A 15,585-nucleotide genomic window follows, 5' to 3' on the forward strand; every position below is an offset into this window, starting at 1 on the left:
ACCGAGGCGTCGTTAAATTGCACCCACCACCCTGAGCTTGGAATTAGGACGGCAAACCCATTTGAACACTATGTCACCAAATCCGAGAATGTCCAACAGCATCTCTTGGAAAGCAGCATCATCGCCACGAGGACTGAGGCACCATTTCAAAATCATCCGATGAGATCATCCACAGTTGAGGAAAGATCGTCCTTCGCTCGTAACTCGTACTCTTCTCATAGCTCGTCCTCGGCGACTCTCTTCGCAAATGCCTTCCCCGGAGGGTCGACGTGTACTGCCTCTGGCGCTGCTCCGAAGCTGAGTAGCAGATTGGCAACTCCATTTTGTCGATAATCCCACGCACAATCTAAACTCGCCCAGCCGCCACGGGCGCCCTTCTTAATGAGCGTATAAGCGATACTCTAGTGTGTCATACTGATGGCAAAGTTTAGTGATCTGGAGTCGGGGACAGCAATGGTGCCCAATAACGTATTTACCGCTTCGATAGCCCTAGACCCGGCGGCAACTGCCAGAAGAATCTGTGAAGCAAGGTAGCCAGACATGTCAACTCCCCGGACGATGTACCTGGCCAGTGTCTCGTTGTGACGTAGCAAGGTTGAGACGACAATCTTTCCGTCAAGGCTATATTTTCCGACAAGAGCGGCAACGACCTCTAAAAGATCTCGCAGACAGGACAAAGTGACTGCCTCTAAGCAAGCCATAGTAGGATTATTGGTCACCTGGGTACATCCATGGGGTTCTCCTACTAGAAAATTACCGTCTCCGACAAGTGAGTCCACGGCATCTAAATGACCTAGCTGCGCAACCTGAAGAATCAACCTGTACTCCATGGCTGCTCCGTGTATCCGTAAAACTCGAATGACATCGCCGCTTTTCTGATAGCAAGCCAATGACATCGGAGTGTGCTGCGTTACGGGGTCATAATTGTTGATGGCAGCCCCAGCTTCAAATAGTAACTCCAGAATGGTGCAAACACCTTTTTTCACAACGGTTATTATGGGAAGCATGTTAGCGTTATCATCTCCATTCGGATCTGCCCCAAGCTGCAGGAGGCAGCTAACAACCCTCTGATTGTTATCCTCGATCGCCTGGACCAGAGCGGGAGTTGCCTTCGCAGCTATATCAACGTCGGCACCGGTTCGAAGGTAAGAGGACACAACGACGTGGAGCGCCTGGCACTCAAGATTATCCCGAATATACACATCAGCGCCCCAATGGATCAATAATTCCAGAGCTTCGAATCTCAATAATTCTGCTGCATCAAATACTGGAGTCCTCCCCTTCGTATCCTTTAGATTGACAAAGGCGCATTTCTCCAGCAAGGCTTGCATCATGGCTTTGTCTGACCTCTCCACGGCATGAAAAAGCGGCGTCCTGCCCTCCTTGTCCAATGTATTGACCTTGATGATACGGGTTCCTAGCAAGGTCACGGTAGCGGCAATAGAGTTGTTGCCGGTGGCAAGATGGAGAGGTGTGTAACCATCACAGTCCTGAGCATTGATGTATTCGTCTATCCCGGGGGTGTGGTTCAGAAGATACTTCAATACCTCGATGGATCCTGCTCCAGCTGCATGATGAATAGCTAGCCTGTCTTTATGATCTAGCAAACGAGGCTTGGAACGCGTCAACAACTCCCGGAACCCCGGTAAAAAGTTCGTTCGCGCAGCGAGATGTATTAATGGGATGTTGTTATAGTGATAGAGAGGGATGTTGAATACTTCCGACCGTAACTTACGCACGTCTTGATGGGCCAGAAACGAGAAGAGCGGCAGATGCTTGTTCGCAATAGCCCAACCCAACATCCCGACAACATGAGATTCGTGCGAGTCGCCGATCGATTCCCAGGGGTGCACCCTCCAAGCAAAGTTGGTATTCAATGCGACCGCCCTGAACTCGGGCCAGAGCGACTATATGTCCTCTTTTTTGTCCAACAAACGTGCCCAATTCTCCCTTGCAAAGCCTAAAAATGCTGGTGGCTCCGTTGCGACGAATTGAACATTAGGTGGCCACGGTATCTTCAAAGGCCTTGATGCCTTTACTCCGAAGATCTGGGCATATGGTACGTGACTCTCGATCGCTCGTAGCGCGCTCGGTCCATCAACTAGCCCATTCGACTTTCTGTTCTTCGCCAGAGAACGCTCATATATCGGTGACAAAAGGTGATTGATACAAAGTTGGCCGAGCTCCTCCTTAGCTGTCGCGGGGGTCCTACCCGCCCATAAGGTACTCCTCCCTGATGATGTTTCTGCAATAAATTGGTAAACCGAGGAATGAGTGAGACGGAGCCTATCCATTGCATCTCGGATAATGAGATGTGAGCCCAACTTGAGGATTTCCTTAGCAGGCATTTTCTTCTTGGGGTCGACCAGCCCCGTTGTCTCGTCCATGGCGAGTGCTTCTTGCATCTGCGATATGTCGAACGGATAGATGGCAAACACAGACCCAAGACAACATCTTATATGCCAAAACACTATACCTTCGGTTAATCCGATCAACGCACCGATCGTAAGTCTCGCGTAGGTCTCTTGGTAGATTATCAAGACTGTGTTGTATACCGGCTTCGTTGTAGCATTCATCCCACAACATGTCCAACTGGAGGCTCACCCACAGAAACCTTGTCCTTTGTTAGCAAGAAGCTCACTTGCCCAATTAGTCAGCACCTACATTCGGTCTGCTCTTTGCGCAAGGCTATGCTTGATAATCCAAAGCACGGCTGGATCGTCCGTTAATGAGCGATCCCGCATCTTTTCCTCAACCTTCCAGTCGATGAACTTTACGATGTCGTTGCCATTGCCATGATTAGCAATAAAAAGCGTCCTTGAACCTGCGATTGCCTGGGGCACGTCTATTTCCTCACGGCCAGATATCAGTATTCTCGATTTGTTCCCCAAGGCAATGGTCCGAAAGACCGCGAGGGCTTGGATAACTTCATGCCGTTCGCACTCATCAAGGCCGCCCACAATATAATTGACATCAGGGACCAACCGGCAAAGAGGTAAGAATACTTCATCAATCAGTTTCTGTAGCGACAAAGGCCATTTGCCTGGGCCATAAAGTCGCTTGAGGTTGGCGATCACCCTTCCAGGACATGGTTTATGGATCAGAGCTAGATATCCGAGTACCTGCTTGGTGTAGCTTTCGAACAAGTGCATTGATTTCAGCCTTGTCCGATCTCCATGGTAGTAGAAGAAGAAGTGAGCGACCAAGCCAGTGAAATTTTGCGAAGATGTTTCAAGAAACTGAATAACCGAACTCCTATTTCGTTATTAGAGGCGACATTCGAGGAAGTCTGTAGAGGTGTTTACGTACGTGACAAATGTTTTCCCACATCCAACTTATGTATGTTAGCATTTGGAGACCTCTTGGAACGATGTTACGGATATGTACTTTTACCGGTGAGCCACAGGCAGGGATGTCCGCTATGAGATAGCCAATCTTTGAAGGTGGCGCTGCTCAAGACCCAGCTGGCAATATCAGGGCATTTCTGAGCCCAGAAGCTACGACAAGTTCGATACTGGTCGTAGCTCGATAAGCGCTCAAAGATGTTGTAAGGAGTAACTCCATCTGGTTGAGAACGTCCATCGATCAACGCTGGCAACGATAATCGGGCTGCTGGGCCGCCGAAACTCACCACATTGGACGATTTGCCATTCAGCTCGCCGGGAAAGGGACTCGAATCTTGAGGCCTCATCGAGGGAGTCGTCATTTGTAGGTTTTATTAGGCCTAGTTACACACAAAGATATGTTGTTGCAAGCACAAACCTGAATACTTATTCAGATCTCTGACATAGTCATAAATTGAATCATTATTCTGCAAGATAGCCAGTAACTCTTTTGCATAAGCAGCAGCTGTCAATGCGGCATAGCCTTGCCATTCCTTGCATTTGTGGGAACCGGCATAATCGCATATCTCTCGGATGACCAAGCAGGGCGAGCTATCCATCAGCCCGGCTGCTTCCATCTCGAAACATATGATGCCGTGCTCTTTTGCAAGACGATATCTGGAAAAGGCATCCTTCATGACCTGATTTCCCGACGCGATCAGGCCGTAATGAATTTGCGGAGTTTGCGACGGCCGGGGCCGCCTCACAACCAGATTTCTCTGATCGCAGAAGGAGCACGGAAGGTTTTCCTCTTGGTGGTTGTAATCGGCCCGGAACAGATAGTCGCCAGCAGCCGGCGATGCGAAGTCGGTCATGGCAGGGTATTTTGTTTGCGCCTCAAGGAGAAACTCTGGTAAGCGATTCGTCCCCATCATATGCTCCGACTGCAGGTCCGAAACTGCAGTAAGAAGCCTCTGAGGTGGCCTGTTGAGGGAACCTGTATGTATAAACCGGCCGTTTGCCATAGTCTTGCCGTGGTCATACTGGACAATTCCGCCGAAGTTTCCCGTAGGTTTGCTAACAACAACGCCCCCCAGCCTTATGTCAATCGTTGTTGGAACCCCCGCGCCAATTCCTACCACCAGTGTGGACTCAATCGACGGAAAACTAGACAGCATCTGGGCAGACACCGTCGCTGCAGAATTGATTCCATACTGACCCGACGGAAGACATGCGATCACGACGTTATGGCCGAATACTTCTCCCAGAGCGTAATTGTTGCTATCGCGTTTGGATTGGGGCAACGGCTCGTGTCGTTCGTCCAGCATTGCCTTCGCGGCCGCCATCTCCAACGATAGCGCGCAGATCCAGCCGACCGCGTATGCCTCGTGCGGAAGACGTTTCGATGGAGCCATTGCGCTGACGTGCGGACACCTCGTCCCGTTTGATCTCGGCGTTGAGCATTATCTGGAACGTCAACTGTCTGAATGGGTAGATGGCATAGAAGAGTTCATGTCGACTCTCGCACCACGTCATGTTGCGCGGTGCGAGAAATAGGAATTGTGATGGCGAGGCTGAACGCGGGGTTGAGCCGGGTTGGTTTAGGCACTGACTAATCGTCTATGAGGCTCAGCCTAGTGTCATCGTGTCTTTTAGTTGTCTCGCTATCCGGAATCCAGTCTGATGTTCAGGCTCGCTAGTGATGGCGGTCGTGATGGTGCAAGGGAATTGTGACTATTCCAGGACTCTCATTTGCCCGAAGAAGTAAGAGCATCAGCCAGCGGGAACGGGTCGCTCCTTCCCTCACAAGAGTTTCGAACGTGTCCCGAGATGGCAATGACTGACTCTGCAACAGCGTTATGGACACTATCATCAACCATTATGAATATGATTATATATTCCAAGAGCGAGGTTTTAAAGAGAAAGCGATGCTGTCTCAGCAGAAGGTAACTGGGTGGGATGCTGCGCTAGTCCGAACAAGGGAAACTGATGCCTGAGACACGAAAGGGCCACAGCCTTCCATCTCGACGAAGCTCAACTCGACTCAATTCAACCTTGAGCTGGTTCCAGTGACCGCTCGACGGCGCCTAGGCAGGCCTTCTATTGCCACCTGAGGCAGCTACACGATTACTCTATCTATGACCATTTGTCCTGACACAGAGATCGAACTTCGCGGCAACTATTCGTCAGCGCCAGACATATCTTTACTCGCACGAGTATGAGTCCTGACGCACCTTTTGAGAAGTGGAAGCCTGCAAACAGTCTGACCGCTAAAACCTTGGGGGCAGTGGCAGACACTAGTCTTATCGAACTTGGACTAGAATATCAACCCCAACTTCGGTCTCCATACTCGCGCGAGTCTCGCGCGGACACGACCCTCGAGATGGGAAGGTACGACCACCTTCCCCACGGAGAAGGCTTTATAGCTCATAAATGCCCTGCTAATGGTACTGGAAGCTCAGTTCTTAAGATCTGCCGTGCACACCGCACTTTGGGGGAGATGGAATTGGATAGACCTCGCTGTCAACCTCTTGCCCTGACCCAACCGATCTGAGTCTGCAGATGCTTATCGCCACGATCTAGAGATTGTGCTCTCAAGGAACTGCCGAGCTTCCTGCCTATCAGCTCTGCGGACTTCCGACGCTTACGCCCTTGGGCTCGGACCGTCCGATGCATGCATATCTACCTATCTACGTCCTGATCTGGGCACGCATACATCATCCAAAAGTTGGGGTAATATGAATGCGGGGAGGGTTTCCGGTAATTGAGCAGATAGCCTCTTAAGGGCTCGAGATAAGAGTGCTAGCTTCATGCTCTAGACCACTCAAGAGCGCCAAATGCCCACCTGATCCTCCCGTTGGAACTTCGAATGATAAGATACACCTGTCTTTCCTCGCAGGAAATTGTTCTTCTTCAGAGGCCCTAAATCGGCTGGGCTAAGGATAGATACGCAACTGCACTTGCCCGGTATCCAGAGATAAGCGTATAAATACCTGGACAAGTCGACCATGCATGCCCCGGCCCCACGCTCCAGCTCCCTCCTACCCACTACGCGGAGGCATCTTGCGTGCTCTTCATACTCGCAGAGTCTCCAAGACCTGTCGTTCACGAGCGATACAATCGGACCAAGATGCTTGAAGCACTCTCCAAAGCAGGCGCCTCTTCGGAGATCACCAAGCCGCTTCTCTTGGTCTGCATCTATGCATCTGTATGCTTTCTCCCAGAGTCTCTATCAAGCACCTTCCTGACTAGCAATCCAGCTTGGAGGAATAGGTTTCGGAATGGGTATACCCAACACCTTGCCCCAACTCCATTCTTAGACTGATGAGCGTCTGCAGACTACAACTACTGGTCCGGCTTTTTGGGCATGACACAGTTCGCCAAAGACTTCGGTGTATACAACGAATCCACCGGGCAATGGTACATTCCGTCTACATGGCAGTCGGCAGCAACAGGAACGCCAACAGCCGGGCTCGCTCTCGGAGCCCTAGTCTCTGGCGTGATTGGGAATAGGATCGGTCGCGTGAAGACATTCCTTGTGTCAGCTGTTATTGGCGTCGTCGGTATATTGATTCAGGCGTGTAGCTTTGGCAGCTACTGGCAGTTCATGGTCGGCAGGATCGTGAACGCCGTTTCATTGGGAATCGTCTGCAAGTACGTCTACACCTACCACATCTGACCATACAACGGCCATCACCTGGTAAAGCCGGGCCTTGAGGCAAACTAACATACATGCGTAGTGTTGTCCCAGCCTACCAAAGCGAATGCGCCCCCGTCAAAATCCGCGGCTCGCTAATAAACACATACCAATTCTCCCTCCTGGTGGGCGGGACCCTCATCCAAACCGCAAACTGGGGACTCCACGAACGAACAGACCAATGGGCCTACCGTGTCGTCATAATCCTACAGTTCATCGTGCCCATAGTTCTGCTCATCGGCGCATTTGTCCTCCCCGAATCCCCGCGCTGGCTAGTAGGTAAAGGGCGGCGCGACGACGCCGCTGAAGTCTTGCACCTGCTACGCCGCGGGACACCGCACGAGCTCATCGAACAGGAGGCGGACTTACTCTACCTCTCTGAGCAAGAGCAGCAGGCATTACACGGGTCTGTGTCATGGATCGACTGCTTCAAGGGACCCAATCTCCGACGCACCGCGATTGCGACGGGGATGCAGTGCATGCAGCAGACGCAGGGGAGCGGGTTCATGTCCAACTACCTTGTCGTTTTCCTGCAGGGGATCGGGATCACGAACGAGTATCGAACGAGCGTGCTCATGACCTTCACGAATATGATGTCGTGCGCGTTTGCTTTCTACTTCGTTGATCGGTTAGGTCGGAGACCGCTTGTGCTCGTTTCGACGGTCGTCATGGGGGCATCTATGTTTGCCATCGCCGGCGTGACGGGGTACGGCGACCAGCAGGCAAATGCGAGCGGTGCATTGGCGGGGTTGTTCCTTTGGCAGATATTCCAGGCTATCGGATGGTCCTCTTGGTATGCCAGTCCCCTACAACCTCCTCCATCCAACCCGTCCTTCTCTAGTAACTAACAGAGCAACAGCGTCTGGATCATAACAGCCGAAGTCCCAACCCTCCAACTCCGCGAGAAAACAATAACCATCGCCTCCTTCTCCGGCTTCGTCGTCAACGTGCTAGTAACCTACATAAGCCCCTTCATCCAAGACACAGAGTACGCGGGCCTCGAAGGCCGCATCGGGTTCATCTACGGCGGATTCTCGGTGCTTGCGCTGGTGTGGGCGTTCTTCGTTGTTCCCGAGCTCAAGGGGCGCAGTCTGGAGGAGCTAGACGAGCTCTTTGAGAATCAGGTCTCCACGCTCAAGTTCCAGAAGTATCAATGTCAGGGGTATGGGTCGCGGTTGACGAGGGCGGAGAATGTGGCAAGGGATGAGAGTGCCAGGAAGGAGTTTCTTAAGGTTGAGGGGGTGGAGGTTGAGGTGTAGGAAGGTACTGTCGTAGGTGTTTAGGAGTGGAAGAAAGGCACAGGCTGGATCTTGGTGAGAAAGGAGAAGTTGCAATGTCATGCCCAGGTGGATTGCCCCTTAAGGACCCCAGTCAGTTCCACCATCGTGGTAGAAAAGTGGCTCTTGATCAACGGAGATATGCAAATATAGAAAGAGAGCACCAAGCTCCATTTATGGGGGCGAAGAGGAAACAATCGTACCTGTGGAGGACGCTTGGTGGATTCGGCGCAAGTGGTTGTGGTACTAAGGCGTCTACTCCGTATGAGCACTGCCATCAAAGCGACCTCAGCTAGAGACATATAGATACTGATTAATTTTCCAAATCATTTCTACATAGCTATAATGTGCTCATATGACTAGCCTAAGTGATTACTATGGTATGTCGTGAATGAAGTGCGGATATATACCGAGTGCACTAAACCTAGGTATCCCACAGGGTGTCCATTTCCATCGAGATATGGCAGGCCAACCAGAGGTGGAGGTCACTGCTATTCGAGCGCAACGCACTAGGGTGACTGACTGAGAGGGATCTTGCTTACGGAGTATCAGCCCTTGTCCCCTAACTCGCTAAACGACCAGAGACTGACAAATACTTGAAGAGACCTACCCATCCACGAAGTAGGAAAAGCGCATACGTCACGACTCGCGAGAACTTCAGATCCCAACTACCTTGCAGCTGCAATGCAAGCGCGCCCTAATCCAAAGACTGGTTTGACAGCTGTCGCCGTCGTAGTCGAGCGCCTGGCCGGAATGTCAACGCTGCATGGTGATGTTTGCTAAGACGACTTCCCCGCGCAGCAAACATCGCAGCGACGCTGCCTTACCCTACTAGGGCAAGGGCATGGCAGTGTGTACGTCTGTATCGGTAGTTAGTAGTAGAATGAGATTGAATCCTTCACGACCACGATCACAAGACCGATCCTTGGAGACTGGAGTCGCCCGTTCACCGTCCATTGAGAGCATCCTTTCATCCAACAATATATTGATATCGTCAGATCGCTCGCCGCCGCGAACTAAAAAAGGAATAAGGCCGGAGGCTATGCCAAGTGAGGATGTGACGAATTTAGCTGCGCGCTCAATCACATCGCACGTGAAGCCAATCGCCAGGCCGGCTGTCAGTGTCAACTGGAACATGCAGCTTGCGTCTGTGATTGGCTGGGGGAGAGAAAAGCGCGGTGAAAACCGATGGAGAATCCACGAGTCACGGGTCGGAGTTGTGTAGCGGAGGAGAGGGAAAAAATGGAATCCTCGAAAAAGCAAATATTTCTGCAAGATTCGATTTTGATTTTCTCCGGGTGCACATACCGATTTTGGCAGGGAACGTGAAGTTTTCGGTCTGCGACAGGCCCTGCAGGTTCGGTGCTTCTGCGGACTTTTTCTTATTGTGGCAGAAGCAGAATTGTGACCTAGAAAGGATGAGATTGGTCAATTGGGAGCATTGTTTGCTGGGCTACGCACAACGCAGAAATGCGACGACGACTTCTCGGACAGAATTGTGGCACAGCTCTCCGACCTCGGTAGACTCATCTTTTCTTTTTTTCCTTCTCCCGGTGGGTTCGCTTTACCGATAGTTTCTCCTCGAGGAAGCAGATGTCGTGCATCGCGTCCGAAGGAATAAGCTTGCGGAGTTCAAGTCCGAATCGGTCAACCCGAGCTCGAAGACCACCTTGAGCTGGGGAGGGGTAGAGGATACTGCATGGGCTTGCATCTGCAGCAGCATTCACACATTTTCGATTGTTTGCCAGGTTAGGCTCTCGGCCTCGGACCGACCACGGTGAGGTTGACATGGCTACCTGCTTACAAGGTACAGGGTTACCTTGCCCTAGGCAACCTGCAGTGCAACGGATGCGGGACGAAACCCCTGTCTATCCTATATGTGCAGTCTTTATTCGTCCGTTGAGAAGGAATCCTCGCCGCTAGCAGGGAACGTCAGAGAAGGAATGGTAGGGCGCTTAAGCTTGACAAACTAGCTGAAAGCCCAGGCTCTTCAACGACGAAGGGGTTGGGTTGGAGACTGACAATCGAGAAAGATCTGGCTCATTCTGCGGCCCTTTCAATAATGATTGTACGTCGACCAGAGCATACGGTGTCGGGTCGTAATTGGTCGGATGCAATCCGTTGCTGCGATGCCAATGGTGAATGGTGATGCGGACTGTCGTGAAAAAGTCATGATTATACTGTACACCCCGGCGCGCATGTGTAGTCGAGGCGGACCTGTTATAATAACCGATTTGTACTGCCATGGTTATAGCGCGGATAACAAGACAGGTTCCACCTTGGGCAAATGCAGGCCAGAAATGTGCACTGGGTCATGCGTGCTTGCTAATCAGATGGCTCTAGCCAGGGAGATTCCCAGCCATGCGGTCCAGTTTCAACTCGGGCTGCCGGTCAGGAGACGTCAGACTGGAGTCATAGAGGAGTAGTCTAGGTACTCCGTATAGCACACGACCAACAAACTGGGTATTTGGAATGGTTGGCCTGCATAAATTCCTGACTGAAGTATTTTCAACCAATGAAAGGAAACCAGAGACTGTTTTGTTGATTTGTGGACCCTTGGTGCTGTGTTCTCGTAATCCGTAAATTCCGAGAGACCTTACTCTATACGCCGGTGTACTATCTAGAGCGGGCTCATCCGCCATATCGCCCCAGTCAACCATTCTTCAGGGATGATGGTCCTGCTAATAGCGGCGCAAGTCCCGCTCGATGATTTATTCACGGATCTTGGGTATAACACGGGTGCGCTACTGGCTCGTGGGACAGTGGGTAGGTAGGCAGCTTGCAGAAGGTCCACCATAACCCACACCGTGGGGTTTTCTTGATCTGTCAGGTTGTCATTTGAGCCAGCTCAACGAAGATTCGAAGTAAGGCGAGGACTTGCGTGCTTGTCTTGACTTCGCGGTTGGTGGCTCAGGCAGTAAATGCCTCCTCGGCTTTCATATCAAAGGCGCATAGCCCTAAGTCCAGCGACGGGTCCTGTATACGCGCCGAGGATGAAATCGTGCGGGCCGGGGCCTGAATGGAACGCTATAGGACATAAGTCACAGAGAGAGACCAAGCGGGCGAGCCATCGCCATCGGCAGCGGCAGCGGCAGCGGCGCAAAGATATTGACTTCGTAAAAGGACGAAGCGTCGACGATCAAGAGGTCCCCGATTCCCCGGCGTCCGATTCACATGGGCAACTGCGGGATATCGACGAACCATGTGCTTGGAACCCACCGTTCGTCCAATCGAACAATTTCTGATCTGGGTGCCATAGCAAAACTGGATCTTGGGCCAATGGCTTCCCAGCAAAGCCCCCTTTCTTCCGAGCTCTTGTGGGCCATGTGGCGAAGAATGAAACGCGCCGTCAGTGGATTTCCCCATCCACCGCTGGAAAAGGGTGATCGACTGATCGTATCGCGGAAGTAGTAAGCTGGACGAGGAACGGAGGTTTTCCGGATGATCGAGTCTGGACTCATGTGTTTCGTATTCAGACACAGTACTTCGTATGTATGACGATAATTGACGTTGAGGAGAGTGATAGAAACTTGGTGGTGGTGATTGTCAACGGCCACTTCCCAATCGGACTGCTGTGGCACGTGCACTTCATGCCTGATTTTTGCCATGATGCCTGCCTGCCTTAGTGCCTGTCTTTGCCTGGGTGCCTGAACGGCCTGCCTCGAGGATGCCGACCCCTGGCGGCCGTTGGACCCCAATGCAACCACCGACCAGGGCCGCACGTCCATTACATCAATTTAGATTATCGTCAACGCGTCCTGGGGCAAACACGGCACAAGGCGACAGAAAGCCGTCCGGTCGTCTCTCTGCCTTCGCTTCATCGCATTCCTGATTTCATCATGGCAACGTCGCGAGTCGTGACTGACGCTGAGGCCAATTCGAGCCGTCCCGCCATCCACCCGCGTTGCGCAGCTTACGCTCCTTCGAAAGGCAGCGGAGACGCTGCTCCCGAGCCGTTGCCTCTGTGATTTGTTGAAGCCGGTGTGATATCTTCTCATTTCCGACCGTCACCCCATGCGCAACAGACAATAAGACCTTGGTAGCGATATAAGGATGGCTGGTGGGGATTGACTCGGGGAGCGCTCGGAAATCACGATATGGGCAGATCCACCATCGTGCTCGTCGTGTCCATCGCGTCGCTCGATGATGGCACGGAGCGGATATGGAAACCGCTTTAATCAAGAATGCGGTCCATCACTTTGTATTCCGTTCTGAGGCCTCAATCAACGAGCCGCGATCATCTCCGATCCCAGCAGCGCCGTCGGTTGGAGTTCACTGTTCAGGCTTCAAGAACGCTAGCTTCGCGTTAGGATCAAAGTTGTGGTTTGTCAAAAGTACACGACGGGCTGTCACAGTGTCGCTACCGTCAGCCACCAACACCAACGCCGACACTTGACTCTTCTTGGCCGCTGAAGCCTTTACACAGGCCTCAACTTGGCCTCGTCGCTTCTGTGCCAGCGCTATTCCTGCAGCCTGTCAGGCTAACTGGATCCCCACCTTAGCCCGCAGCCAACATCAAGCACGTGCCTATGCCCTCAACAATTGGTCGAGTAATCAGCGATTCTACAGCCCAGGAGCCGTGTCTTTGTTCTGAATAGATTCAACGACATCATAAACTTGATATCTGAACGAGGGCTGTCTTGCTATGGCGTAAGATTGCCGACAGCTCTGGCAGCCTGGCTAGAAAGGTTACGTGTGCTCTGGAACCTTCTCGACGACAACAGACTTCCTCCTAGAACCCCTAGCTGCACCAGCAACAAAGACAATAATGATGGACAGTCGGCGACTCGTCGACCCGTCCCGCTTGTTCCCCAGGTTATGCTTTAATAAGTCGGCGCCCGCAGGATATGATCGACGAGAGGCATATCCCATTCTTTGTTTACTCTTGACAAAACTCAGACTTTAAGTTTCCTTGGACACATTGCAAGATTCGCGACGGCTCGTGTGCTGAAACCTGAAGTGGTTGGTGCACTTTACTCGATGTTAATCCTGGACTCGAACGATGTCTTTAGCGGCAATGCGGCGATAGTAGAAAGGATCGTTAATGACCGCCAAAGACGATGCGGCGGCGATAGTACGGAGTAGAAAGGATCTTTGATGAACAAGAGTGCCGGCATTCGGCTTTTGTCAGGCCTCCTGAGTCAAGAGGGTCGGCCTCGGTCGAGAATCGAGAGTCGGATCGCGCTCTTTTGTTCGGTCGCATCCCGTTCCAACGCGATTTGGAAGGTCAGCGGGGATTGATCCGAGGCTTGCCTCCAAACCTTCCCCCAAAGGAAATGGTTCGAGCTAATGTGGGCCTCAAAGCAATCTTTTGGCCCATGCTTCAACGCTTGCTCGAAACGGTGTTACGCATCCACCATATTACTGAACTCAATGCTCATCTGCTTGATCTTCAACCCCAACTCTGACGTCTCTCTGCAAGGACTACGGGTCAAGTGTCTTTGTGTGCGCTTGGACTGTACGGCTCGGCTGCATGTTATAAAGCTACTCATTCACGATCACTTCCAGATCGGGATTGACCTGCATAAGCTATCTGATCCAGGAACCGGTAAACTGGGACTGAGCACGGAGTACCTGACCGCTCGATTATCCTGGTCGTCATCCGTCAGTAGTGGTGAGACTGTTGATGATTCGAACCATTGACTGAATGACAGGACATTTTACACGCGGGGATGACCCCCCGTACCTGGCTAAAGAATGAGAGCTTTGTGAAACGTGGTACTCAGCTTGGAGCTGCCAGCCTATTAAGGCATCCATTGTTCACAAATGATCCAATCGCAGATCAATCTTCAGGGTGACTCGGCATTGTACTACGGTATATCAAAGCTTACTGCGCGAACGAGGTGACTAGTTGGAACAACAACAACTTTTCCAAGGCCTGAAAATTGGAGCTCTCCCAATAGTAATACACTTTCAAAGTCACAACTTACGACCACAGTCTCACAATATCAGTACTTAGCTGGATGGCGATATAATCTACCTTATTTGGCGTTCAATAAGGTGCAGATTCTCAGGTGACTCCGCGGACGTGAGTCCCAGCGAGCTGGATACGCTTAAGAAGCTGGCAAATCGCGACCCTCAAAACGCGGCAGTCTCCAGTCCCCACTAAGCAGGCCCCATCACATCCATTCTTCGGATCAAAGGATACTACTCCGTACTGTGAGAGCTCCGCCAGCGATCAGGGGACCAGGATGTGCTCTAAGCTTCTATGCATGCAGTGCGCATTGACCTGACGAATCTGTTCCTTGCGTCTTGGATTATGGTCCCAGTAGATGGGCATGCGACCATGGCCGATACAGTGAGGTCATTTCACATCTCGCGGAATGCATTGACAGAACTGCACGGGGTGCACCGTGGAGGTAATTAACTCGTGGGATGTTGTACGAGGTTGACAGCGACATGGTTAACTGGACTCGATGGACTTGGCAGCCTCGAGTGGCAATGCAAGAGACGCATATTAAGAGGCAATCCGGTCATATCTCTCGAAATGGACTCGATTCCAAATGATACCTATGTATAGGTACGAACCTTGACCCCCGTGGTCGACAGGACTTTAGACAAGATCCTTTCTGAGCCATGTCCGGTCAATCCGATGTTGACAACTGAACTGCCCATTCCGAGTGACAGCTTTATGAACTTATGATCACGTTCTCCCCGGTCCGAGGCAAGCAAAGAGCCCGATGGTCCAGTTCCACAGTCCAGACTCCACGTCCAGACCGGGAGCCAATTCGACCTAAAATTTGTGCCAGTTACCAGAGAGACGGGCTTTGGAGATCTGAGGATGGGTTCCGACTGGCCTGGCAGCTCTTATTGAAGGGCACTAGCACGCAAGAGGTAAGTCTAAACTCCAGCTCTGGAGGAAGACACTCAGGAAGCGTGAGGGAAACAGAGACATGGACGCGGCGAGGCGCCCCCATGGCTGAGACGTCTGTCAACCTTGGATGCGTCGTCGATCGCCCATATTTTGGCCGTGGTACCAGAGCTTCGACGGACCTTCGACGGACTGGCGGAGTATGTAGCCTGGAGACTGTGCATATGTATGTCAGAAAGCAGAATGTTCTTTGAATCGGACAGGTCATATTGCTGAAGAGAATTCCGAGCAAGGCTGCAACAAAACTTGCAGCGAGGGGTGACCAGTGGCTTTGCCACCACTGGCGATAGTGTCTTGGCTAAGAAATAGGAAAGGAAATTGGCGTAAAAAACAATAATATATCATAAAAGCGTTAGCCGAGGGATTTCCGTGCTCCATCGCGCTAAGTGCACTAATTTAGCAGGCTGATAATAATAC

The 15,585-nt window shown here is 51.7% G+C and overlaps 3 protein-coding genes across 3 annotated transcripts; 1 reads left to right on the plus strand and 2 right to left on the minus strand.

The window, feature by feature from the left end:
* Window positions 1-367: 367 nt before the first annotated feature.
* On the minus strand, window positions 368-1,915 carry BDW74DRAFT_132010 (ankyrin repeat domain-containing protein). The gene has a single exon (XM_073722307.1). It carries the CDS (start codon window positions 1,800-1,802, stop codon window positions 402-404), a length of 1,401 nt encoding a protein of 466 aa, XP_073585139.1. The 5' UTR covers window positions 1,803-1,915; the 3' UTR covers window positions 368-401.
* A 1,543-nt stretch (window positions 1,916-3,458) lies between these two features.
* BDW74DRAFT_132015 (uncharacterized protein) lies at window positions 3,459-5,030 on the minus strand. Its single transcript, XM_073722308.1, has 2 exons — window positions 3,632-5,030; window positions 3,459-3,564 (listed from the first exon to the last, which is right to left on the minus strand). Exon 1 carries the CDS (start codon window positions 4,736-4,738, stop codon window positions 3,725-3,727), a length of 1,014 nt encoding a protein of 337 aa, XP_073585140.1. The 5' UTR covers window positions 4,739-5,030; the 3' UTR covers window positions 3,459-3,564; window positions 3,632-3,724.
* Window positions 5,031-6,453: 1,423 nt separating this feature from the next.
* Window positions 6,454-8,279, plus strand: BDW74DRAFT_176744 (sugar porter family MFS transporter; the record flags this gene model as incomplete). The annotated part of the gene is made up of 5 exons (XM_073728723.1): window positions 6,454-6,531; window positions 6,584-6,608; window positions 6,662-6,977; window positions 7,064-7,813; window positions 7,880-8,279. 5 exons carry the CDS (start codon window positions 6,454-6,456, stop codon window positions 8,277-8,279), a joined length of 1,569 nt encoding a protein of 522 aa, XP_073585141.1.
* Window positions 8,280-15,585: the final 7,306 nt, after the last annotated feature.

The sequence above is a fragment of the Aspergillus multicolor genome (genome assembly GCF_047715735.1).
Source record: "Aspergillus multicolor strain CBS 133.54 unplaced genomic scaffold BDW74scaffold_8, whole genome shotgun sequence".
In the NCBI taxonomy this organism is placed as follows: Eukaryota; Fungi; Ascomycota; class Eurotiomycetes; order Eurotiales; family Aspergillaceae; genus Aspergillus; species Aspergillus multicolor.